The sequence below is a fragment of the Colius striatus genome, chromosome W, assembly GCF_028858725.1.
Source record: "Colius striatus isolate bColStr4 chromosome W, bColStr4.1.hap1, whole genome shotgun sequence".
Classification (NCBI taxonomy): domain Eukaryota; kingdom Metazoa; phylum Chordata; class Aves; order Coliiformes; family Coliidae; genus Colius; species Colius striatus.
Genome location: NC_084789.1, coordinates 19586603 through 19611248, shown reverse-complemented (window position 1 = coordinate 19611248; position 24646 = coordinate 19586603). Strand labels below are relative to the sequence as shown.

The window sequence follows — 24646 nt, the reverse complement described above, 5'->3', positions numbered from 1 at the left end:
GCTACGGAGGGCACATTGCTGGCTCATATTTAGTTTATTATCAATCAGGACTCCCAGGTCTCTCTCTGCAGAGCTGCTCTTCAGCAGTTCGACCCCCAGCCTGTCCTGGTGCATGGGGTTGTTCCTTCCCAGATGAAGGACTCTGCACTTGTCCTTGTTGAACCTCATGAGCTTCCTCTCTGCCCAATTCTCAAGCCAGTCGAGATCCCGCTGAATGGCAGCACAGCCTTCTGGGGAATCAGCCAGTCCTCCCAGTTTGGTGTCATCAGGGAACTTGCTGAGGGTACTCTCTGTCCCCTCATCCAGGTGGTTGATGAACATGTTGAACAAGACTGGCCCCAGAATCGATCCCTGTGGAACTCCACTGGCCACAGGCCTCCAACTCAAGTCTGTGCCATTGATCACCACCCTCTGGGCTCTGTCATTCAGCCAGCTCTCGATCCACCTCACTGTCCACTCATCCAAGCCACAATGTCTGAGTTTTCTGATGAGGATGTTGTGGGAGACAGTGTCAAAAGCCTTGCTGAAGTCGTAGATCTTTGAAGAGGCCAAAGTCGGCTCGCCTGAAATCCAGGGTCACGGTCCTGCTTTGTGTCCTGCCTCTTCCACACAGGATCTTGAACTCTACCATCTCATGGTCACTGCAGCCGAGGTTGCCTCCAACCTTCACATTCCCAACCAGGCCCTCTCTATTCGTCAGTACCAGGTCCAGCAGCACACCCCTCCTTGTTGGTTCCTCGATCATCTGTGACAGGAAGTTGTCGTCAACAATCTCTAGGAACCTCCTGGACTGCGTGTGCGTGGCTGTGTGGCTATCCCAGCAAATATCAGGGTGGTTGAAGTCCCCCATGAGGACCGGGGACTGTGATCGTGAAGCAGCTCCCAGCTGTTTGTCGAAGGCCTCATCCACATCCTCCTCCTGATCAGGTGGCCTGTAGCGGACCCCTACAACAATATCACCTGCCTTGCCCTGCCCATTAATTTTTACCCATAAGCACTCTACTCTCTCCTCATCCCCACCCAGGCACAGTTCAGTACACGTTAATTGCTCCCTCAAATAGAGAGCAACTCCACCTCCACGCCTTGTCAGTCTGTCTTTCCTGAACAATACATAACCCTCCATGGCTGTGCTCCAGCCATGGCAGCTGTCCCACCACGTCTCTGTGACCACAATGAGGTCGTAGCCCCTCATCCGCACCCACATCTCCATTTCCTCCTGCTTATTCCCCAGGCTGTGTGCATTGGTGTAGAGGCAGCGCGGGGGCTTACTCAAACACACAGGTTTCCCTGGGCGGGTGCAGGAGGTTCCTCCCCGGTTTGGCTCTTTCTCGGGGTGGTCAGACTTCTGCATCTCAGCACAGTGTGCGGATGAAGGGCACTTATCATTGTGTTCCTTGTCCTTCCCTGTTTCCCAGCTAGCGGGGACAGCTTGTTCTGTTTTGCTTCTTCCCCCACCCCCCAAGTCCCTTAGTTTAAAGCCCTCTTTATTAAATTTGCTAGTCTACTCCCAAATAATCCAGTGCCTTTACGGGAGAGATGAATCCCATCCCGTCTTATGAAGCTGTAGTCCCAAGGAAGGATCCGTTATCAAAGTACCCAAAGCCTTCCCGCCGGCACCAGCCTCTCAGCCAGGAGTTCACTTGGCTGTTTTTTCCATTACAAACTCCTTTATCACCAGTGAACAGGATAGAGGAGAAAATAACCTAGGCCCCTCTACCTTTTACCTGCTCACCCAAGGATTTAAAATCCATCTGAATCCTGGAGATGTCATGCCTCATGACATCCTTCATACCTACATGGAACACAAATAGGAGGCTCCAGGCAGGCAGCACACCTCTCTTGACTCCCTACCTGCTCCACACATGGGTCTCTCAGTGCCCCTTAGCAGCGAGTCACCCACAACAAACACCCGTCGCCTCTTCCTGCGATATCCATTACCTACTGCAGGTGATGAGTTGTTTAGTGGGTTTTCCCCTCTTGGAGCTTGCTCGTTGAAGTCCCTTGTCGCCAGTGCCTCATACTTATTTGTAGTGGGCACTCTAGAAGGAGGGCTTTGAAGATGAGCCTTTGCCTTTCTTTTTTTTTGTAACCAAGGGTCCATGACTTATTGGATTCACTGGAGGCTTGCACCTGATTGTGGAAGCCTCCATCTATCTCCACTTCTTTCCCTCTAATACTACAGAGCCTACTCACAGGTTCCTGCAGCTCTTTCACCAGGCGCTGCAGTTCTTGAACTTGAGGGCACCTATGACACATTTTTGCCTCAGAGGCATAGGTCCCTAAGCAGTCTAAACACTCCCTGCACTCCACCTGGATCGAAGCTTCTCTACTAGCCGGCTCAGTCTGGGTGGATGCATTGACCTTCACCTGGGTTTTGTCCACCTGAGCCTTGGCTTTAGTCCTAAGGCGAGTGCTCACAATTTTGCTAGGTTGAAGCTGGGGCACTTCTCTGATTTCTGCTTCTCTAAAAGGGCCGCAGGGTTGTTCCTTGCTCGCCCTGCCTGCGGGAACTGCCGCGCAAACTGCTGCACCACTCCCTGTTCAGCGCTCCTGGTCGCTCACGCTCCCTGGGGGACGTTTAAATCCCCCGCGGTTGCTGCGGCTCTGCCTCCCGGCAAGACCGTCCCCCTCACAAGAGCTGCCTGGTCCTGGCGGCTCTCCTCGCTTATCCTCCACTCCCCGTGCTCCAGGAACCCCCGGATTACCTCAATCGGCTGCACAGCTGCGAATAAACGAGCCTTGCCTCTGCTTTGTTTACCGCTGTTTAAAATGAAAAAGGTCATATGAAGCTATCCACTAGTCCATGGAATACACCAATTTTTACTATCCCTAAAAAATCAGGGAAATGGCGGCTGTTACATGATTTAAGAGCTGTTAATGCAGTGATGCAGGACATGGGTGCTTTACAGCCAGGATTACCCTCTCCTGCAATGCTTCCAAAAGAATGGCCCCTGTTGGTGATTGACCTAAAGGACTGTTTTTTCCCAATTTCCCTACATGAGGATGACAGTGAGAAGTTTGCTTTTACAGTACCATCGCTTAACAAACAAGAGCCAGCAAAACGATAGCAATGGACTGTTTTACCTCAGGGAATGAAGAACTCGCCAACTATTTGTCAAACTTATGTTGCCTGGGCGCTGGCACCTCTGCGCAAAATATACCCTCGTGTCTTATTTTACCATTATATGGATGATATCCTGATTGCAGGAAAAGACCTGGACCAGCATCGCATTCTACAAGAAGTGAAGCGACAGTTGAGCATCTCTGGGTTGATGATCATGCCAGAGAAGGTACAAATGCACGCCTCTTGGAAATATTTAGGTAATATTATCACCGATGCGCGCATTTACCCTCAGAAGGTGGCAATTAAAACAGAAATTGCTAATTTAACAGACGTTCAAAAGCTAATGGGTGATATCCAATGGGTACGAACCACATGGGGTATCACAAATGAGGATCTTGCGCCACTAGTGCCTTTGTTAAAGGGCTCAGTAGAGGCTGATAGTGCACGGAAACTGTCCCGGCAGCAAATCCAAGCAATAGAAAAGACAGGAAACGAGAGTCAATAACTACAGTCACCGATATGATCCTGACTTGTCAATTAACATTGCTGTGATAAGTCAAAACCAGCATGTAAGGGCAGTCTTGATGCAATGGGACTCAGTAGCAAAAGACCCATTGAGGATCTTGGAGTGGATATTTTTGCCATATAATTGGCAAAAAAAACCCCAATCAGCATGAGACTAGAGGCAATTGCAAAAATAATAGTTAAGGCCAGAAAATGTCTGCTGGAAATAGCAGGGATTGAGGCAGACGTCATTTTCGTTCCTCTCACAGATGAATTCTTGAAGTGGGCACTGCAACAATCTGATGAATTACAGTGGGCCTTATTGTCATGTCCAGGAGCTATAAATAATCATTATCCAGCCCATAAATAGTTTTCTGTTAACTTTCAAATGGAAGACCGGCCGTTGAGATCAGCAGTACCTGTTAAAGGCCTGACTGTATTCACTGATGCAAGTAAGATCCAAGCCAAAGCAGGAGTGGTTTGGTGGGAGAATGAAAAGTGGCAAAGCCTAACTGTTCACTATCCAGGCAGCTCAGTTCAACTGTTGGACTTAATGGCTGTAGTTAGAACTTTCGAGAAATGGCCAGACGTCCCATTAAACATCATCTCTGATTCCCTCTATGTGGTCGATGACGTCACTCGATTAGAGAGAGCGTTGTTGAAAGAAATCTCTAATCAGAATCTGTATCACTTATTTCTGCGGCTCTGGCATCAGATAAATGAACGTCAAACTGCTTACTATATTGGGCATATTCGAAGCCATTCGGGCTTAAAAGATGGCCTATCAGTTGGCAATGAAATTGTTGAAATAGTAGCAGCTCCTTTATTGATACCTATGGGGCCAATAATTGACATATTTTCTCAAGCCTGAAGATCACCAAGGTGCGAAAATGCTGGCAAAGCAGTTTGACCTGACCATATGGGATGCTCAGGGTATCGTTTCCACATGCCCTGCATGCCAGAATCAAATTGGCCTAGGAGTAGGAGTCAATCCCAGGGCTCTGGCATCATTAGGAATATGGCAATTGGATATCACAGTCTGTGCTCCCTTTGGACGATTTAAATGAATACATGTCACCATTGATACCTATTCAGCCATGGTTTGGGCCACAGCCTTAACAAGCGACGGTGCTCAAGATGCCATAAGACATTGGAGGAGTTGCTTTGCAGTCCTTGGTGTTCCATGAGAGAGAAAAATTGATAATGGCTTGGGATATATAGCCAGTAGAACATGTAAGTTTCTGAACTTATGGGGTGTTAAACATACTACTGGAATCCCAGGAAATTCCACCGGTCAAGCCATTATTGAACGTACACATCAAACCTTAAAAGGACTGCTGGAAAAACAAAAAATGGGGGAAGAGGGGGTGAGCCCTCAAGACAGACTAATGAAAGCCCTTTATACAATGAATCATCTCAGAATTGTGGCAAACTGGAATGAAGCACTGGCATTAACACACTTTGCCCAAATGAGTCGGGATTTGGATTTTACTGACAAACCTAAAGTTTGGTATAAGAATCCCACTACTGGAGAGTGGCAAGGACCTGCAGATCTGTTAACGTGGGGAAGAGGCTATGCTTGTGTCATCACAGATCAAGGTCCCCGGTGGATTCCGGCAAAATGGATCAAGCCACATCAACAGAAAGGACTTAATAGCTGTAAGACCAATGGAAAAAACAATCTTGAGGAAAGAACCAAGTGATCCACCCTCAATCCATCACCCTATTAAAATGTAAACCCTGTCAACTGTGGCACCACATATGCCGCTGCAAATTCCTCCAGCAATCAGTATCGCATTAAAAGAATTGAAGAACTTAACAAGACAGCCACTGGAAACTTGAAAGCCAAAATGGTGTGTTTTCTACGGATGAAGAGATACTTCCATCTTACAGATAATGCTCACAGATCAGCATGCTGAAGAAGTTGAAGAAAAGTCTGAAACTACATTCAGGAAACAGAAATATCAGTGGAGTTACAGAGAACTCATCCCTTCCTGCCAGTGTGCGTCCCTCCTAGCAACATATATCAGCTTATGTTTATTTTGAGTTTATGGATTTCTGTATTGTATTGTTCAGCGATGTAGCTGTTATTGGCCTTTTGTTCTAAAGTCATGGGCATGGGTAAAAATATTTATGTTTTCTTCATGTACCTTTAATTTTGAAATGTGTTGCTGAAGGCTGGCTGGTCCAAAAAGAAAAAGGGGGGAATTGTAGGCACAAATGTGATTTGGACCAGCCAGCTTGAATAAAGATGGTAGGGACAAGTTAATGCAGCTGGCAAGCTACTTCCAATTATCAGAAACAGGTGCTTTGAGTTAATCAATTGGGCCCTGGGTGAGCACATGGGTGGAAGCAGCATGTAAGGAAGTAGCTAGCAAAGGAAGGGTGGCTTTGAGTCAACTCTGTTGGTTGTACTATGTTGCCCCTGTATGTCTCTGCATGTGTATTACCTAGCTTCTCTGCGTCTTTGAATGAATATAGCTTGCACCACTACAACACTTTCTTTGTCCTTCCCCCAGGGGTGCTGCCATTGTTGTCTTCCACCTCTGCTAGCAAAGCCTGGCACCATTCCTGATCTTGAACCCCTCTGGAAAGATGCCCCAGCATTAATTCCAGCCTGTCATGAGCCAGTTCCCCTCTCCCTGACTTCTGTGTAAGGATTTTCATCACCGTTTCCATACAGAATTGACAAGAAGCTCTGGCAGCTGGAGATGTGGGGCCACCCATGCAGTGGATACTTTTTCATGCTTGAACTTTGGAGCAAACTTCTTGCTGCTCTTATTTCTTCTTTTGGAGCTTTGATACGTTCATTCTCAGAGCTTTCTTAGCCAGGTGTCCTTCCCGTTCCTCAAGCTGTCCCTCTCACTACACGGATGGAGGTTGGTGCTGCCACCTTCCCCAGAGTAGCACTCCCAGACATGGCACTACATGGAGGGTTTCATTTTTGTATGCAGTGCTGGGGTCTGTGTTGGCAGCCCTCTGCTTCCCCCCAGGCCTGGCTGCCTTGTGCTGAGTGTGTTACACAAGGAATGTTAAAGAGGTAAATGATTTAGCTTCAGGTTTCAGGTAGATGAGAGGAAGAAACTAGAATTTATCTTTTTTTAGGCTGGCAGGAGAGGCTGGTGTTTGTGCTTTTTCCTTGGCATCTACTGGCTGCTTCTGAGGGCAAGTTCAGATCTGAGATTCCCAAGAATTATTACATATTTCTGTGCTTGCTCATCCTGGATGTTTTGCAGGTGCTAACCCAGATCATTGCTCTTAGACTGGTCCATGGCAGAGAGTAGGGTCCACCAGACATAGCTATGGGGAGAGGAAGCGTGATTTAAATGTTGTGGGCTGTCTGTATGCCCTGTATTGCTGGTTGCTGTCCACCCTGTAGAAAGCTGTGGGTGCTGGACACCCTACAGAGCTGCTTCCTCTAGTTTTCCTGTCACAGGTTGGTGCTGCAGAGCCTGTGATGCTGCTGGGGAAGCCTGCTCTGAAATACCTACTGGGTATCTCTGATGTGGATGCCCCTTCTCCTTAGCACAAGGTCTTTACATGGATGCAGAGTGTTTTCAAAGTCAATCTGTTGCCTTTCCAGGTCTGAGTACCAGTGCAGATGAGTGATGTTTAACATCTCCAGCTGGGATGTGAGCCCAGGTCTGGCTCCTGATGGGCTCAGTCTGAACCAGAGCCCTTGTTTTCCCATCTGGCCAGGCCCAATGTGTGAGGTTCAACAAGGCCAAGTGCTGGGTCCTGCACTTCGGTCAGATCAACCCCAGGCAATGCTCCAGGCTGGGGTACAGGGGCTGGGAAGCTGCTGGAGGGAAAGGGCCTAGGGGTTTGATAGACAGTGGCTGAACATGAGCCAGCAGCGTGCCCAGGTACCCAAGAAGGCCAAGGGCATCCTGGCTTATATCAGCACTGGTGTGACCAGCAGGACTAGGGCAGGGCCCCTATGCTGGGCCCTGGTGAGGCTGCAGCTCGAGTGCTGTGTTCAGTGTTGGGCCCCTCACTGCCAGAGGGACACTGAGGGGCTGGAGTGTGGCCAGAGCCAGGCAACAGAGATGGGGAAGGGGCTGGAGCACAAGTCTGATGGGGAGTAGCTGAGGGAATGGGAGTATTCAGCCTGAAGAAGAGGCTGAGGGGAGAAATGAGCAATCTCTGCAGCTCCCTGACAGGAGGTTGTGGTGAGGTGGGGGTCGGTCTCCTCTCTCCAGTAATGAATGACAGGGCAAGAGGAAATGGGCACAAGTTGCCCCAGAGGAGGTTTAGATTGGAGATGAGGAAGAACTTCTTCCCTGAGAGGGTTGTCAGCCCCTGTCCCAGGCTGCCCAGGGAGGTGGGGAGACCCCATCCCTGGAGCTATTGTAAAGCTATGGAGCTGAGGTGCTGAGGGCTATGGGTTAGTGCTGGGCTGGGCAGCGTGAGGGCAAGGGGTGGACTCCAAGAGCTTAAAGGGCTTTTCCAACAAAAATAATTCTGTGATACTATGATTTTTTCCTCTCCTAGTGAATCTCTGCTTTGTGTGGGCTCTTACTGGAGCCCCCGGCAAATCTGCAGATAGGGAGGGAGATGCAGTAGGGATGGAGGTGAAAGGGGATGGCATTTTGGCAGGTAAGGGGGAATAAATGGTGCATTTGGTGCAAGGAAAATGGGCATGTGTTTGCAGCACAGAGAGGTGGTGAGACTGGTCTGACTTGAGGCTTCAACCCCTGTGCAGCCCCTCTCCAGTTTCACTGTTTGCCACTTGAGCTTGCTGTGTCAGGGGCAGTGTAGGGAGGGCTGCGTCTCCTGTGTCTCCTGTATCTTGATTCTGCTTCTAGTTTGACAGCAATTTGAATGAAGGGATTTGAAAGGGCTGACAAGAGCACAAAACTACTCCTATGCCTGTTTTGAGGTGAGGGATCCTCCTCAACATAGGGCTGGTGATTTCAGCTCCTGGATCACTGTTTTTACACACCTCTGTATACAGGCGTTTTTTGGGAGTGCTGTTGATGGACTGATGCAAAAGAGCAGGGGTATCTGCTAATGCTTCCTTCAAGTACGTTTTGACAGTTTAAGACCCAGTAGACTGTTCACAAACTCAGGCCAGCATGAGTTGTGACCATGCTTGGGTTACAGTGAGCATGTTGTTGTGTCTTTCTGCATGTCCTCAGCTCCTGGAGAGCACTGCTTCCAGTGGAACAGCACCATTGCAAGCTGGTGCCACTGGTGTTTGCTTTTAGTGCCCTGCCTCATCCCAGCTCTGCCAGGAGAGGTCAGCCTGGAACATTCACCTCGACTTTGACATCAAACTCAACTCTCTTCTTGCCACCAGTGCTCCTGTAATGTGAAACCTTTTCTGTTCTCTTGGAAGGGACCTTCAGTCTGTGGTGCCATCCCAAGTTTGAAGACCGCTGCCAGTCTGTGGTGGAGTTCATAAAGAGGGCAATCATGCACTCCAAAAATGGGAAGTTTCTCTACTTCCTCCGATCCAGGGTTCCAGGTGAGTCTCTCACTCAGAGTCTGAGGGATGTTTTGCTCTGTGATTTCATAGAACCATAGAATGACTTTGGTTGGAAAAGCCCTTTAAGCTCGTGGAGTCCACTCCCTGCCCTCCCACTGCCCAGGCCACCCATGGCCCTCAGCACCTCAGCTCCACAGCTTTGCAATAGCTCCAGGGATGGGGACTCTCCCACTTCCCTGGGCAGCCTGGAATGGGGGCTGACAACCCTCTCAGGGAAAAAGTTCTTCCTCATCTCCAATCTAAACCTCCCCTGGGGCAACTTGAGTGCCTTTCCTCTTGACCCGTCAAGATTTGCTGCTGCTACAGAGACAGTTTAATGTGGCTGTGCTGAGGGCCCTGGACTGCATCTTTGCCCTCTGACTTCTCAGGAGGATCTTGAGGAGCAGATCTCTCACTCATGAACTGCACCACTTACTTGTGGTGGTAAGGTGGTAAGGTTTCCAGAAGTATGGAATCATGATACTATCTCACATTATGACAAATGGAGCTGAAAACTGGAAAGCTACTCCTTCAACAAGCAATTATTTGGCTACTAAAACTCTACTTTCTTCCCTCTCTCAGTCTCAGTGCTGCTCAGTGTTCTTAGGAACCACTCCATGATTTTTAGTTTCTCTCTTCTCCCTTAACTGAAACCCACCTGGGGGTGTTGAGAGGAAAGGCATTAAGCTGAGCGTGTGGGAGTATTTCCAAGTGTGAACTCAAAGTGAGCCTCAAGTGATAGATACTGTAGATCCAGAGTCCCAGGGGGGAACTGTGATGCCAGAGTCCATTGACAGGCAGGGAGAGAGTGTTAGTGCAGCTTTGTTGAAGCATGTTTGATTGCAGAGAGCTTGTTTCCTCATCCGTCAAACTCCAGTTCCTTAAAAGGGCTCATGTTTCCCTCCTGCTACATCCAGGCATGCAACTGGACTTATATCTTCTGTATCTGTTTTGGTTTTGCTCATCTGTCCTGGTGTACCAGAAGCCAAAGAACCTAGTGTGAAAGCAAGGGAAGAGATGGCAGTGGGGGGGTGGGATTTGGAGGGCTGGTGAGTGATGATGCTTTGAACAAAACAGAGCAGGAACAGGAATGCTGCTGTGGTGGGAGGGGTGAAGCAGAGAGGGGCAGGACCGAGAAACGTGAGGGTTGCTGTGGTGAATCTGCAGGTGAAATGACAGCAAATCTGCTCTCTGTCCTCATTGCCATCATGCCTACAGGCCCTGATGGTGACAGTGGCCTCTCATCATGCTGCATTGCCATGGAGGATTCCACCCAAGGAGTTTCTAGTCCAGAGAGGCTAGGGAGGAGGAGGGATGGGTTGTTCCCTCCTCAGGATTCCTAGCTGGAGCTGCAACCCAGATCTGTTCAGTGCTGCCTTCTGCTGCAGACACTGTCAATAACTGGAAAGCTGATTTATAATGTGACCACGCTTTGGGGAGGAGAGGGATGTAAAGCTGGGTTTGCAATGTATCCTACCTTCAAAATAATCATGTCAACTTAAAGATTCTTTATCTTCCTGATCCTGAGATCCATTCCTCTCGAGAACAGGGCTTTTGAGGGTTTAGAATGATGGGTAAACACCTTAAAATGAACTTGCTCTAGAAAAAAATATCCTCAGAAAAAAAGAAAATATGCCCCCAAACAGTGCTGTGTAACTGCTGAGGAGGCCCTTTGCTGCCTGTCCCCTTCCTGAGAGCCACCAGCCAATCCCCTCAGGCCCTGGACTGCTCTGTGTGCAGTGTTGGCCCTGGGTGCTGCTTGGAGCCACCACACCTGAGTCCTCCAACCAACGTGTCTCAGCGATGGCTGGTTGTTAGCAGCAGAACATTTGAGATCTGCAGTCTCATTAGTGCCATCCTGTCTTCCTGATGAAATGTTCATTGCTGCTCAGAGGAGGGGACTGTTTGCAGCTCACCTCTAGCTCCTGGCAGTGGGGCATGTGTCTAGTGTGGGTGTGCTGCCAAAGGCTAATTCCTTTTTGGGAGGAGAATGAGGTGGGGTGGACAGGGAGGGAGAGGGGAGAATCCAGCCTTCAATTGATTGCTGTTTTTTGCTTTCTCAAAAGCTGGCTCACAGCTTCCTGAGCTGCCTGGAGCAGTTTTGAGCCCACCTCTAGTGGGTCTGGGATGGTAGTGATTTTCCACAGCAGCTCTTGCAGTGCTGTGCTTACTGTTGATATCAATATTATGACTACCGCTTGCACAGCATCAGGACTGTCCCTCCAGCGTTCCTTCCCCCACCTTCACCAATAGCTGTGGGTGGGCACAATCTTGGGAGGGACCACATCCAGAACAGCTGACCCAGGCTGACCAAGGAGATATTCCATACCATATGTCGTCAGCTCAGTAATATAAACTGGGGGAGAGGAGCAGGAAGGGGAGGCGAGATTCATTTCTGGCCTTCCCAAAGCAACCGCTACGCGTACCGCAGCCCTGATTCTCGGGAGGTGGCTGGACATCGCTGCTGATGGGAAGTAGAGAGTAACAGCTGTATCTGCTACCACCTTAGGGTGAAGAGCTTTCCCTATTCTCCTTCTACTCCATAAGTCAATGGGTCCTGATGGGATGCATCCTAGAGTGCAAGGGAGCTGGCTGATGTGATTGCTAAGCTTCTGTCCATCATTTTTGAACAATCATGGAGGACAGGCGAAGTGCCTGAGGACTGGAGAAAGGCCAATGTCACTCCAATCTTCAAAAAGGACTCCTTCCTTGGAGGCCTTCAAGACCCACCTGGACATGTTCCTATGCAATCTGATCTACATTGACGTGCTACTGCAGGGAGGTTGGACTAGATGATCTCTAAAGGTCCCTTCCAACCCCTACCATTCTATGATTCAAAGATGTAGAGAATCTAGGTAATGCACATGCAGAGACATACAGGGTTTACATTTTTATAGGGTGATGGATTGAGGGTGGATCACTTGGTTCTTTCTTCAAGATTGTTTTTTCCATTGCTCTTACAGTCATCAAATCCGTTCGGTTGATGTGGCTTGATCCATTTTGCCAGAATTGACGGGGGACCTTGATCTGTGATGACACAAGCATAGCCTCTGCTTTGCCAGCATTTTCGCACCTTGGTGAAAAAAGTCATGCGATCTTCAGGCTTGAGAAAATATGTCAATTATTGGTCCTATAGGTATCAATAAAGGAGCTGCTACTATCTTGTAAACATAGTTAGTTATTTATGGTTAGTTTATTAACAATGGTTAGTTTATTAACAATCAGGACTCCTGGCACTGGGATGAAGCCAGGCTGCACCACGGGGACATGGTGACTTTGTCCCACTTGCAGTGTCGGGGCTACCAAGACTCATTAAATAATCATAGAATGGTAGGGTTGGAAGGGACCTTTAGAGATCATCTAGGATGACAGGAGCTCATTCAGAGCACCTTCTCTGTTTCCCTTAGACGTTACATGTCTGGCCCCTCGAGAACAACACTCAGTGGCTCTGTGTCCAAATTTACCACATTTGTAACAATTGCCATTAAATCTGCCGTTGGACCCCGATGGTCTGGCGGAGCTGTTTGTCCATACCAGTGGTCTGGACTGACATTGATTTTTCACGTCCTATTTTTCCACAGTTAAAGCGTTTTGGTCTCCAATTTCCTTTGTGCTGTTGAACTAATGGTTTCAATGCTGTGTCCATGGCTTCAGCTAAATGTGCTGATGATCCTACCCGAGAGCAGGCTTCTATCATGTCGACCAAAGTTGCCGTCCACAGGAGAGCCTGCAGGATCTTTTTGCAGTCATGGTTAGCGTTAGCAACTGCTAAGTGTAACCCTATTTCCACCTTTACTTCAGTTGACATGTTTGGTATATGACCCAGAGCTGCTCTTAGATGGTCTAAGAAGGTCATAAAAGGCTCATTGGGCTTCTGTATAATGGTTGTGTATGAGGGAACTGGCACTCCCATGTCGGGGACAATCTTAAACGCTTGACGAGCCAGTGTCTGTGTTTGCTGCAAAATAGCTTCATGCAGTCGGGCTTGTACCTGAGGGTCAGCAAACGGTCCTTTACCCAACATCATATCCACTGTGATGACTTGCCACGGATCTCCCTGCAGTAAGTCCATATTTTCTACTATTGCCACATCGACTCTTTTTTTCCATTCAGACTCCCATAGTAATACCTGAGTGGGCTTCAGGAAAGTTTCTGCTAGCTTCCGGCAGTCAAATGGAGTCATTAATCCGCTGGCAAAAGTATGACCTAATAAGGTTTGAACATATGGGTTGGTCAAGCCATATTGCATTACAGCTTTCTGGCCTTCCCTTACCAACTTCCAATCCAAAAGTGACCATTGTTGTTGTGCAGGATTATTATGTGCTGTTATTACTGGAAAGGCTTGTGGAATGAATTCTCCTTCAATTACTGCATTGCGTATGAGGCCTCTCAACTTCTTAGCCACATCATAGTCATCTTGGCTGGGGGTCTCTGAGCACCTGTGGGGGTGAAACTTTAATCTCTGGTTTGAGTAATTCATTAATCCATTCCAACAGTTGATTAGCTGTTGCTTTTGGCTTTTCCATCAGTTCCTCTAAGTGTGCCAAAGTGTGTTTCATATCTTCTCCATGCCTTATTAATTCTTCCTGTAACAATTGTCTTTGTTGATCTTCAACTTCACTAGATGTTGGGGTTGATGATGGAAGAGGAATACACTCAGGAGTTGATGAGCTCAGGGGCAATGGCAGATCCACATTGTCATTTGTAAAACGTACCTTTCGTTCTCTGCCAGGTACTCCTTCAGACATAGCAGAAGGATGGGATGGGGCAGGATGGTGAAGGGTGGGTGGGAGGGGAGGAGAAACAGTGTGCGCATTTGGCTTCTGAAATGGTGCTCTAGGGGGTTCTGGGGGAGGTGGGCTCATATCCATGCTCTCCTCCTCTAGAGGTGGAGCTGAGGGTATTATGACATTGTCACTTCCAAAGAATCTCTTGGTATTTTCTTCTAGAGGTGGAGCTGGTGGCACTATAAAGTCACCACTTCCAAAGAACCTTTTAGCATCTACTGGGAACACAGATGGTACAGCAGTTTCTGCTTTCATGGCAGCAGCTGTAGCACACTCAGCTTCTAGTTGTTGTAGAATGGATGATACCAGTTTACACAGGCCAATAGCATTATTCAACATGTCTCCTAGATTTTCACAATGTCCCTTTTCATATACTTCCCGTGGGAAAGCATGAAGAAACCTAATTCCTGTCCCCATTTTACAAGTCTTAGCAAATCCTCTCTTTCATAGTTGAATCCTTTCTCAGCAAGGATATGCTGGAGGGTGTCAATAGGATTTTCCTCTTTGCTTATCATTTTTCCCATTATATCAGTTTACTCAGATCACTTGCCTTTTCAAACAGGAATCCAGGTGATTTTCTGCCAAGGGTTCTTAATCCAACCAATTCGGCAAATCACGTCGGGGTCACCAAATGTTGTAGTGGTGCAAGCAATATTCTTTCAAAGATGTAGAGAATCTAGGTAATACACATACAGAGACAGCAAAGTACAACCAACAGAGTTGACTCAAAGCCACCCTTCCTTTGCTGGCTACTTCCTTATATGCTGCTTCTGCCCATGTGCTCACCCAGGGCCCAATTGATTAACTTGCAGCACCTGTTTCTGATAATTGGAAGTAGCTTGCCAGCTGCATTAACTTGTCCCTACCATCTTTATTCAAGCTGGCTGGTCCAAGCCACATTTGTGTCTACACCCAAATCCCCTCAGCTCTTTAATGCCTCAATAGAACTACCCAAAGGGTTGTGCAGAGCAAAGCCTACGTGCCAGTCATGTTGCCTGCCTTGTTCTTTGGCTTTCTTCTGTATCCTTTCAAAACCCTTTTGCTTCTTGGTATAAAGCAATGTTTCATCTGTTAGTCGGGGGAGAGGATGAGGGTGGTGAGGAGCTTGAAGTGTCCCAGGATCTGCTTTTCCACAGTCACCTTACAACATCAGAGCTGTTGTTGCCTTGTGAGGAGGGCTGGAGGCATTTTGCAGCTGAATAGGTATTGCCCCTGGAAGGTTTGTTTCCCAGGTCCCAAGCAGTGGGCTCCTCGGGGAGGTTTCTTATCAATCCCAGCCCTGCCAAGAGCTCCACTTCGCAAGAGCCAGCTTCTCCTTTTTCAATTAGTGCCAGTTCTTTTCTAATGTGACTTTTGTCTCCAATATTGCTTTTCTTTCCCCCCCCCCCAAAGGTCTCCCTCCAACGCCTGTCCAGCTCCTGTATCCAGTCTCCAGGTTCAGCAATGTCAAATCCCTTCAGCACCTTTGTCGCTTTCGGATTCGGCAGCTGGTCCGAATAGATCACATCCCCGAGCTCCCGCTGCCCAAGTGAGTCTTGAGGACCATCAGGGAGTGAGTCTCTCTGGGTTTCTCCCTGACCCTCACTGCAGCAAGCAGTGAGAAGGCTTCTTTATCTGCAGCAAGGGTGCTGGGAGGGAGCAGTTGAGTTCTCCAGCCTTGGGATGGCATGTCCTGTGGTGTGTAAGGATGTGGGAATGGTGACCAGTGTTACCTGCCAGTGCCACAGCCATGGGGAACCGGCTCCTCTTCCTGCTGGAGGAGTGCTGGATGAGCTGAGAGGTTTTGTTTATCTTTTATAAAGGTTGGCATGATTGTGGCAGAGGGTTAAAGCTTCTTCCTGTTCCTTCCTCAGGCCCCTGATCTCCTACATCTGCAAGTTCTACTACTACGACCCGCAGGAGGAGGTGTATCTGTCGCTGAAGGAAGTTCAGCTCATCTCCAAACAGAAGCAGGAGACCGATTCCTCCACGTAGCGAGGCTGCCTCACCTGGCTTGTTGCTCTCACTGATGGTACGTGTGTGCTCTGCTCCTGCTTCCTGCTCCATCCCATGGGATAAAACCTTGTTCCCTCTGGTTGCAAAGAAAACCCAAAAGGTCATGGCTGCTCATTCCATGGGCTCTTAGCGTTGCCCAACTTTCCTTGGGGAGGGAAGCAAGGCTTCTGCCACTTCCTTGTGTGTATCTGTGCCCACACAAGCCTATTCTTTGCTCCTGTGCCAACCCAGTTGCAGTCTGGGGCAGATCCTGCCACATCATAGTGGGCTTGTTTGATCCCTCTCCCCTCTCTTCCCCACTAGGAATTGGATTGTTGCCATCCTGTAGCCCAAGTCAGGCTGTGGTTGGAAGGAGGCATGTGCTGGCGCAGCCTGCTTCTGCTCTCAAGCTCTTTTATCCAGAGGAAGAGAGTTCAAGGTTCCCAAGAAGCACAGCAGAAGGGGAAGGAGATCCTCAGCTCCTGGCTGAGGCAGAGGGGTTTGGGAGGCAGCTGAGCCCAGCTCACAGACTCCTCACAGGACAAAGAATGTAATGGCACTACTTACAAGTTTTTGAAAGTTTTATTTTTTATGTCTTCTTTCTTTTTATTTTTATTTGTATTAGTATTATTATTTTCAGCATGAGAAATACTATCTTAATGATCAGCTGAATTTTATTATCCTCCCTTGGAAATTTCAAGGTGGGGAAAGAGAGAGAAGGGGACTCTCTTAGGAAGATCATCTGCTCCAGGCGCTATGGCAAGACTGTTCTTTGGGCCTCACCCAGAGGAGATGCAGCCAGAGAGCTGCTTGGAGGCAAACTGAGCCACAATGATGTGTAGCTCTATGGAATAACCCCTGGGGAGAAGAAAGCTCTGGGTCAGCTGCACAGCTGCCCTGCTCTGTAGGATCTGGGAGAAGAGGGCCGAAGGGGCAGCTGAGCTTTGCCACTGAATTTGCTGGGTGGACCTGTATGCTTTTAAACTAGGCCCAAGGAAAGAGAAGAGTATATGAGCCATTAGGATATTGTGGAGCCTTCTTGCAAAGGGAACGGTTCCTGCTGCACTGGAGAGGAAGGCACTGGCAGAGCTGTGGGACATGCACCTGTAGCCTTTCTCTGGCTGTCTCCAGAAGCTGTGAAGGAAATTACTGTCTGTCAAGCTGTGAAGGATCTTGAGCAGGAGTTGCTGGGGCATTTAATAGGCCTCTCTGGGGTGACTCAGAGCAAGAGGCAGAGGGTTCTGCAGGAGCAGCATCTCATCTCTGTGAGCTTGCTTGCTGCTTCCTTCTCTCCCTGGGATGTTTGTGGAACCACAGCAGTTCAGAAACAGTAAAGCCAAGAAAGGTGGTAGCTCTTGCTGTCATTCTAGCCTTGGCACTGGCTGAAATACCCCCTCTCGCCCCCCTTCAAATCCTAGTCTGCTATTTCATCCACTGCAGCAACTGCAGAGTTTGCATTTCATGATGGAGTTTCAAGTTTTCATAAAGTGATGCTGAGAAGTCTGGAGAAGCATCTTTCCTCCTGTATTTAAACAAGCAAGTATTCCTGTGCTCTCAAACCCAGGAGGAGGAAACACTCCATCTTGTAACAGCCTGGTCAAAAACGTGACGTGTGTGGCTGAGGTCAGTGCTCTGTGAGCTACCTGCAGTCACTCAGGAGCTGCTGGGACTTTGGGCTTGCCCTGCAGAGTGATTTCTGACCTTGAATTGGACACAAACATGTCTTAATTCCCAAAGCAAATTGGAAGAATTCTGACTATCTGCTTCTGCAATGAAGGGTGCTAACAAATCCAACTCTTCCTTTCCTTGGCATCACTTCTGGCCTCAATGTTGGTCTTGGAGAGAAAATGTGTTCTTTTTAAAAAGGATTTGGCTTCCACATTAAACTATGTAGAAATACCTCATTGGACACTACTCACTGTTGACTGTTGGGGCAGTGGTTATTGGGAAGGGGGAGCTGCCCTAGGACGTGCTGAACCAGCATATCCTGAGCCGTGGTGAGATGGGAGCTTCTCTGGTCTGCAGTCCCTGTGTCCCCCACTAGTACTGGTCCTTCCCCTCAGCTCTAAACCCACAGGTCACACTGGGTGTCGTGGTTTTTGCCCAGCAAGCAATGAAGCACCATGACAGTCTCTTGTTCACTGCGCCCCATCCACCCCCACTCTCGTTAGGATGGCAGAGGCCCCAGCGAGATGGGAGTAAAAAGATAAGCAGGGTTGTTGTGGAGTGAGACAAGGGCAGGGAGGGCTCACTGCCAATTATGGTTCTGGGCAAAACAGACTCCAGGACTCGACTGAGAGAGGAAAGTAGGAAAGTTTATTCTGCTGCCTACAATCACAGAATCACAGAATGGTAGGGGTTGGAAGGGACCTTTAGAGATCATCTAATCCACCCCCCATGCAGAAGCAGGTCCACCTAGATCAGGTTGCATAGGAACATGTCCAGGTGGGTCTTGAAGACCTCCAAGGAAGGAGCCTCCACACCGTCCCTGGGCAGCCTGTGCCAGGGCTTCCTCACCTCACAGTGAAATAGTTTTTTCTTATGTTTAAATGAAACTTTTTGTGTTCCAACTTCATCCCATCACCCCTTGTCCTGTTGTTAAGACGAGAATAATGACAACATTAAGTGAGAAGGAAACAGGGGAAAGACTAAGAATGGCTTTCAGAGAAGTAAGTGGAAACCAAGCAGAAACCACACACTTATCAGAGATTATTCCAATTTGTGTATGCCAGTGCTCCTGCTGCAGGAGAACTTCACAAGAAACAGAACAAAAAGCAAAAAGGGAGTAGGATGATTGAGAAAAATGACAACCAGCACTTTAAGCTCTCTCTCCACCATCCCTCCTTTCTTCCCTGGCCCATCTCACTGCAGGGATGTGGTCAGTCTCTCACAGATGGGCTCTGCTGCTTCTGTCTTCTCAGATGAGGACGACTCCTGGCATTCTTCCCCTGCTCCAATACAGGGTCCCTCCCCCAGGACACAGTCCTTAACAAACTTCTCTGGCATGGGTTCTTCCCAGCAGCTACAGCTTCTGTGAATATGGGGTCCCCATATGGGGGCCCATCACATCCCCATGGATGTGATGGCATGGGCTGGTGCATGATGATAGACTGTGGGAGAAGCTGGTCCTCTCCCTGGGGTGATGGTGGTGATGGCATTTTCACTCCTTCCTTCCCTCTTCTGGGATGGAGAGGTGCAGGGTGGTTTTGGGAAGGGGAAGCAGCTGACCTGGAGAGCAAACCAGGGAAAACCGGTGCTGGGTGGGCACTGGGAATCAGCACAGAGTCTGACCTGCCAACGCTGGGATGGGGTGAGAACACACAGCCCTGCTCCATGGCAGGTCAGGAGATGCATCCATCCCCTGCCCCTTCACAGAACTCACCAGGAGGAGGGATGGGAGGGCTCAGCAGCTTCCAGAGCTGTCAAAGGTGCAGCCAGACTTTAGGGGCAATACTTTAATCACATGTGTTTGGTCAGCTGTCCTTCTCCTTGGGAGGACTTCTCCCAGCTGCCTGCTGCTGCTTCTGCTCTTACTTGCACTCCTCCCCAAATTTAGGCCAGCAGCAAGGCTTTAGATCTGTCTGCAGCAACTGAAATGAGGGAGGAAATGTGCTTTGGGGTGTTGGATAGGGGATGGGGGGACAGTAACATGTCATGCTGATGACATGTGGAGCTGCACAGGACCCTCCTGATCTGCTTCTGCAGCAGCACAGGGATCAGCTCTGCCATTGGAGGTGGCAGATGCCCTTCAGCCTTACCAGGGCCCTGCTCCACCTCACTTTGCTCCACAGGAGCTGGAGCAGGGTCAGTACCAGGCTGCTGCCTGGGGCTGGTGGTGCTGGATAAGCTCCCACAGTTAACTGTAGTTAACAGCCTTCTCTTGAAACCCACTTAAAATCAAGCTGTTCCTAGTGCTCCTTCACATCTAGGTGTGAGGAAAAGCTCCAGAGCTTTACTTTCAAGGCTGGATAGTCGCTGCTGAGGTAGGAGTGGTCTTTGGGGACATGGGTGAGACCTCGGAGAGGTGGCTCAGTCTTGTTTGACCAGTGAACCTCCATCCCTGTTTGGGGAGAAGCACCTCATGTTTGTATCCTTCCTGGAGAGGGGTTTGTGGGTTGGTTCTGGAGGGTGCTCTTATCCTGCTGATTTGGAAGAAAATGTTATAGCTTCCTTTGTCCAACCTTGAATTCTGCAGAGGTTGCTGCCATCCTCCTCCCTCTCTCAGGGCCCAGAGGTGGATGACCAATGAAACAGACCATAAAAACTGCCAAAGTGCAGAAACTGCCCCTGGAAAAGCTCCTTGTTCAGCTGGATGGGTGCAGCATTCAACCTGTGTTGAACCTGGTTCTCAGGTTGATAAGATCCCATAGCATGGTTTGCTCAAGCCTGTTGGGCTGGACAAGTCCCCTCCTCCTCTCCCTACAGCCTATTTTAGGGTAGGGAATGACCTGGATCGCTCCTGCAGCGTGACATTCAGATAAGCCAGGACAGTTTTATCACATCGACCTCCTCGAAGCCAAAAGAAAGGGGGGAAAAAAATCCTCCTTAGCTTGGTTTGGGTAGGACCTGCTGCAAACAAGGTGAGAACCACCCAAGCGAGAGGGAATCTGTGATTTCGGAAGTACCAGTCTCATGGCACTTACATATCTGGCCTGTTTTTACAGCCTAAGAGTGTGTTATGGTGTGTGTGCCTGAAGGAGCAGGGAAATGTGCTGGACTTGGCCCTGGCCAGGCAGGCTCTGCTGCCAGTAATGCCTAAGGCTGAAGTCTTGTCTGGGAGCATTTTGGGGAGGAAAAGGCTGGCAAGTGAGATTTGCAAAGGGAAGGATTTCCTGCTCCCTATAGGAAGGGATTTGACTTTTGTTCTTTGCAGTTAAAATCAGCCCTTCAGATGATTTTACCCTTAAGAAGTGACCATCAGGTCTGAGTCTGATGAAGGTTCAGCAGGGACACAGCCCCTCAGGTTTTCAGGGATGGGGGGATTCATCTGAGCAGCCCCTGTAGTGCTCCTCTTCCCCTCCCTTGGCCACTCATTCCTCAGCCAGAGTTTTCCAGGTGAGATGGGGCAGGTAGGACCCCCCCTGCCCCTTCCCAAACCATCCCCCTGGGATGCCTCTGACTGTGCCTCCAGCTGAAAAGCACAACTGGTGCCCAGAAACAGGGGGAACTCCCAGGCTGCTCCCCACCTCAGCCAGGGTTTTACCCCCCAAAATCGCTGATGGGCAGCAAGTAACACTGGGTGCAGACTTGCCTTTCGAGAGGGAAAGAGCAGATCTCAGCAGCTCCAAGGTCAGGACCATGTGCTGCTCATGGCCAGGGCTGTTGACTCACCTTTGGGAGAAATGCAGCTTTACTTCTTTTCATCATTTTTTTTTATTCGAGGGAGGGAGTTGTTTATTTGTTTGTTGGGGTTTTTTTTATTTTTATTTTGGTGTGTGCTTAATTTATTAAAATAGTTGCTGTATAATTTATTTTCATAAATTATATTAAAAAGTTACTAAATGGTAAAAAAAACTTGCAGGCCAATCTTTCAGAAGAGAAAAAAGATGTTTTTGATATAAATGCAACAAATGCACTTTTGTGGGTGTGTTTGGTTATTTTTGGGGTTGGGGAGAGGGAGCCTGGCTGTCCCTGGGGGGGAGGTTGTCTGTATATATTGTATTAATAGGCATGTTTGGCCTCTAGTGTGGAGATGTTTAGTAACTGCTGCAGGTTCTGTTGGGGCAGCTGACATGAAGTTCCCAGTTTTTGGCCTTTGGTTTTGGGTTGTTTTAGGGTTTTTTTTTTTTTTGTAAGTGGTCAGTGAGGGAGAGCTGACTCGTGTGTTTGTAACTCCTTTCTATTGACATTTTAACCACTGATTTGGGTTGTGGGTTTTGATTTTTTTTTGGGAGGGGGTGGTGGGAAGAGAGATGGGGTTTGAAATAAAACAGTTGGAAATTGGTTTATGTGCTGTATGTTGTCTTGAGGCCTGAGCCACTGCCTCCCCTCCCACTTGCAGCATCCCTGTCCACGTCCAGCTCCTGCCCCCTAACTTCTAAAAACTGTTATAGAAGAGACAGGTAGGGAATCATGGAATAGTTGAGGTTGAAAAAGACCTCTAACATCCTCCAATCCAACCATTACCCCCAAACTGCAACAGCCACCACTAACCCATGGCCCTCAGTACCTCAGCTCCACAGCTTTGCAATAGCTCCAGGGATGGGGACTCTCCCACCTCCCTGGGCAGCCTGGGACAGTGTCTAAAAAACATTCCAGTGAAAAAAAATTTCCTAATCTCCAACCGAACTGTCCCCTGGTGCAACTTGAGGCCATTTCCTCCTATACTGTTGCACGTAATTCGGGAGAAGATACTGCTGCTGCTCTCTGGTTGTGATGGTAGGAATGACTGCAGCCCCATAAAGCCCCTTTGTCCAGCTGCCTCTGAGCCACTCTGGAAAAGCCCCAACATGGCTGTGCTGAGCAGAGCTTATTTTTAACTTCTCAAATTCCCCCCCCTCAATCCCTGGGCAAGGGTCAGAGACCCCAGACAAAAGCTGCTTTCTTCCTGCTCACTTCCCCATCAGCACCCAGGATGCTGCTGCAGCATTGGCCCCCTGGGACTGTCACCCAACTCCCCAGCCCCGACAAGTCCCTAGGGCTAGTCGGGTGCGATGGCTGTGGTGTGGGGGCTCAGGGGAGGTGGAGGGGGGGGAGGCTGGGGGACTGAGCATCGCTGGCTCCTGGTGATGCCCACCCTGTGCCAGGTCTGAGCCTGGCAGGGTCCCTAGCCAAAAAAGACCTGTTGGGGTGTCACTGAGCTGCTCCCCTAGCTCTAAACCCCCTCCTCAACCAGCCTGGACTGACCTGGGGTGGAGTGGGGAGCATCCTGCACCCTCACCAGCTCAGGGCTGGGCCATGTTAAGGGGATGGAGTGGGTACTCTGCCCCTCCTCATCCTCACTTGCCCTAATGCATTGGGATAAATGTGAGGCCACAGGAAGAAAACTGAGGCACAGCCTGAGGCCATGCAAGGGAAACCGAGACACGATACAGGGCCATGCACAGAGAGCCAAGCGGAGGCAGAGTGTGGGGAGCCAAGGCCAGGCCGGGGCCAGATGCTCCTGGCCAAGGCACTCTGGGCACTGGCAGGGCCCCAGCGGGTCACTGGACTGGCTGGGCCTGGCACCGACGCTGCCTCTGTGATAATATTTACCCAGGCTGGAGGGCTTGGGCGCCGTGTTGAGAAATGCTGTGGCCAGGCCAGGGGCCACGGACCCACTGCTGGCAGAGGGGCAGCCAGTGCCACCTGCCCCCTGCCCTGCTGCCACCACAACACCGGGCATGGCCACCAGCCCAAAGGGACCACTGTGGCCCCCCAGGACTTCCAGAGAAGGGAGGTGGGGGAGACGGGGGAGGGAGAGTGATGAGGAGGGGGTGGGATGGAGGAGAGTAAGGGGATGGATATACAGGTGGATGGGTAATGGTTAGGGGGACAGGGGAGGGATGGAGGGATGGAAGGAAGGAAGGAGGGAAGGATGGAAGGGAGGATGGCTGAATGAAAGGGTAAGGAGGGGTGGAAGGATGGAGGGAGGGAGGGAAAGAAGGAGGATGAGAAGTGGAAGGGGGAGTGAGGGAGAGGTGGGAAGCAGGGCGTGATGGAAGGATGGATGGAGGGGAGGTCGGTGGCGGGGCCCCGAGAGGGGCCGGGCGCGACCCCCTCCCGCCGCCGCTCACATGACGCCGCTCCCGGGATGGGCCGGGTGGTGCCAGGCGTGGGCGGTGGCGGCGAGAGGCGGTGGCAGCAGCAGCAGTGGGGCTGCACCGTGGCGCGCCGGCCCCGCCACCGGGGCGCGCCACCGGCCCCGGCCCCGGCCCATGGCCTGCGACCGGCCTGCGCCCTGAGCAGCCCCATGGAGCAGGTAGGACTGCCCTGGACCGGGGCCGGGGTCAGAGCCGGAGCCGCCGCGGCGGGGACGGGACGGGTCGGGTCCAGCAGAACCCACGGGTGCGAGACTGGGAAGAGCTTCCTATCGGGAACCCCGCCTGCCCCCCCCCCCCTCCCCCCGTGCTCCCCACCTGCTGCTCGGGCACCCTTTTTGCCTTCTCGGGTCCCCATCCACCTTCCCCAGGCCCTCCCTGCTACTACCCCTCCCCTGCCACCCTCCACATCACCCACCTGCTTCCCTGGGATTGTCTGCATCCCCACTTCAGCATTACCTCCCCGCTGCCCCTAGATCAGAACCCTGAGACCCCCAGCATCATCCACCTGCCTCATCCAGTCCTCCCAGTGACACCTGCCCACTGTTGAGGGACACAGCCCTGGGGCTGAGCTCCTGTCCACCCTGCTCCCCTGTGTCCCATCTCTGCCCCACTGACACCAGAGCCGTCTGTGGCATGTGCATGGGCTCCCTGCGTGGGCACCCGTGGGTGCCTGCCCTGCCCAGTGGCCTGCCATGGAGAGTGCTTCTGGCCCCTTGCCCGATGTGAAGGGGATGGGTGGCTGGGAGCAAGTGGTCCCTGATCTGCCATAGGTTTCTGTTGCAGCTCAAGGTGGGTCTTGCCCCACTTGCTGTTAGCAGCAGGATTTGGAGAAGGGGTTTTTGCTCGGGGAAGAGGCTGGAGCTGCCATGGGGTGTCTGCTGTGGGATGTGGAAAAAGCTCGGGCAGGGAGAGTGTTCCGATGAGACTGTGTGGCAGTCTTTCCTCTGTCTCCCCATTCACCAGCCAATGCCTCCAGAAGCCATCCTGGCCACTGTGCCCAGGCTGGGCTGCGATGTCCCTCCCCTGTGCCCACCTAGAGATGTGGGTGCTCTCAGTCTCCCCATGCCATGGCTCCGCGTGGATGGGGCTTTCCCACCTCAGCTCC

At 50.3% G+C, this 24646-nt stretch overlaps 1 protein-coding gene across 1 annotated transcript in view; it reads left to right on the top strand.

Annotated features, from left to right (window-relative positions):
• The window catches only part of LOC133628646 (suppressor of cytokine signaling 7-like), a 77288-nt gene extending 56054 nt beyond the window's left edge, over positions 1-21234 (top strand). The window contains exons 7-10 of the mRNA XM_062017055.1: positions 8910-9038; positions 15218-15353; positions 15679-15836; positions 16124-21234. Coding sequence (XP_061873039.1) covers positions 8910-9038; positions 15218-15353; positions 15679-15799 — 386 coding nt within the window. The 3' untranslated portion in view covers positions 15800-15836; positions 16124-21234. The remainder of the gene's footprint in view (positions 1-8909; positions 9039-15217; positions 15354-15678; positions 15837-16123) is intronic.
• The last annotated feature ends 3412 nt before the right edge of the window (positions 21235-24646 follow it).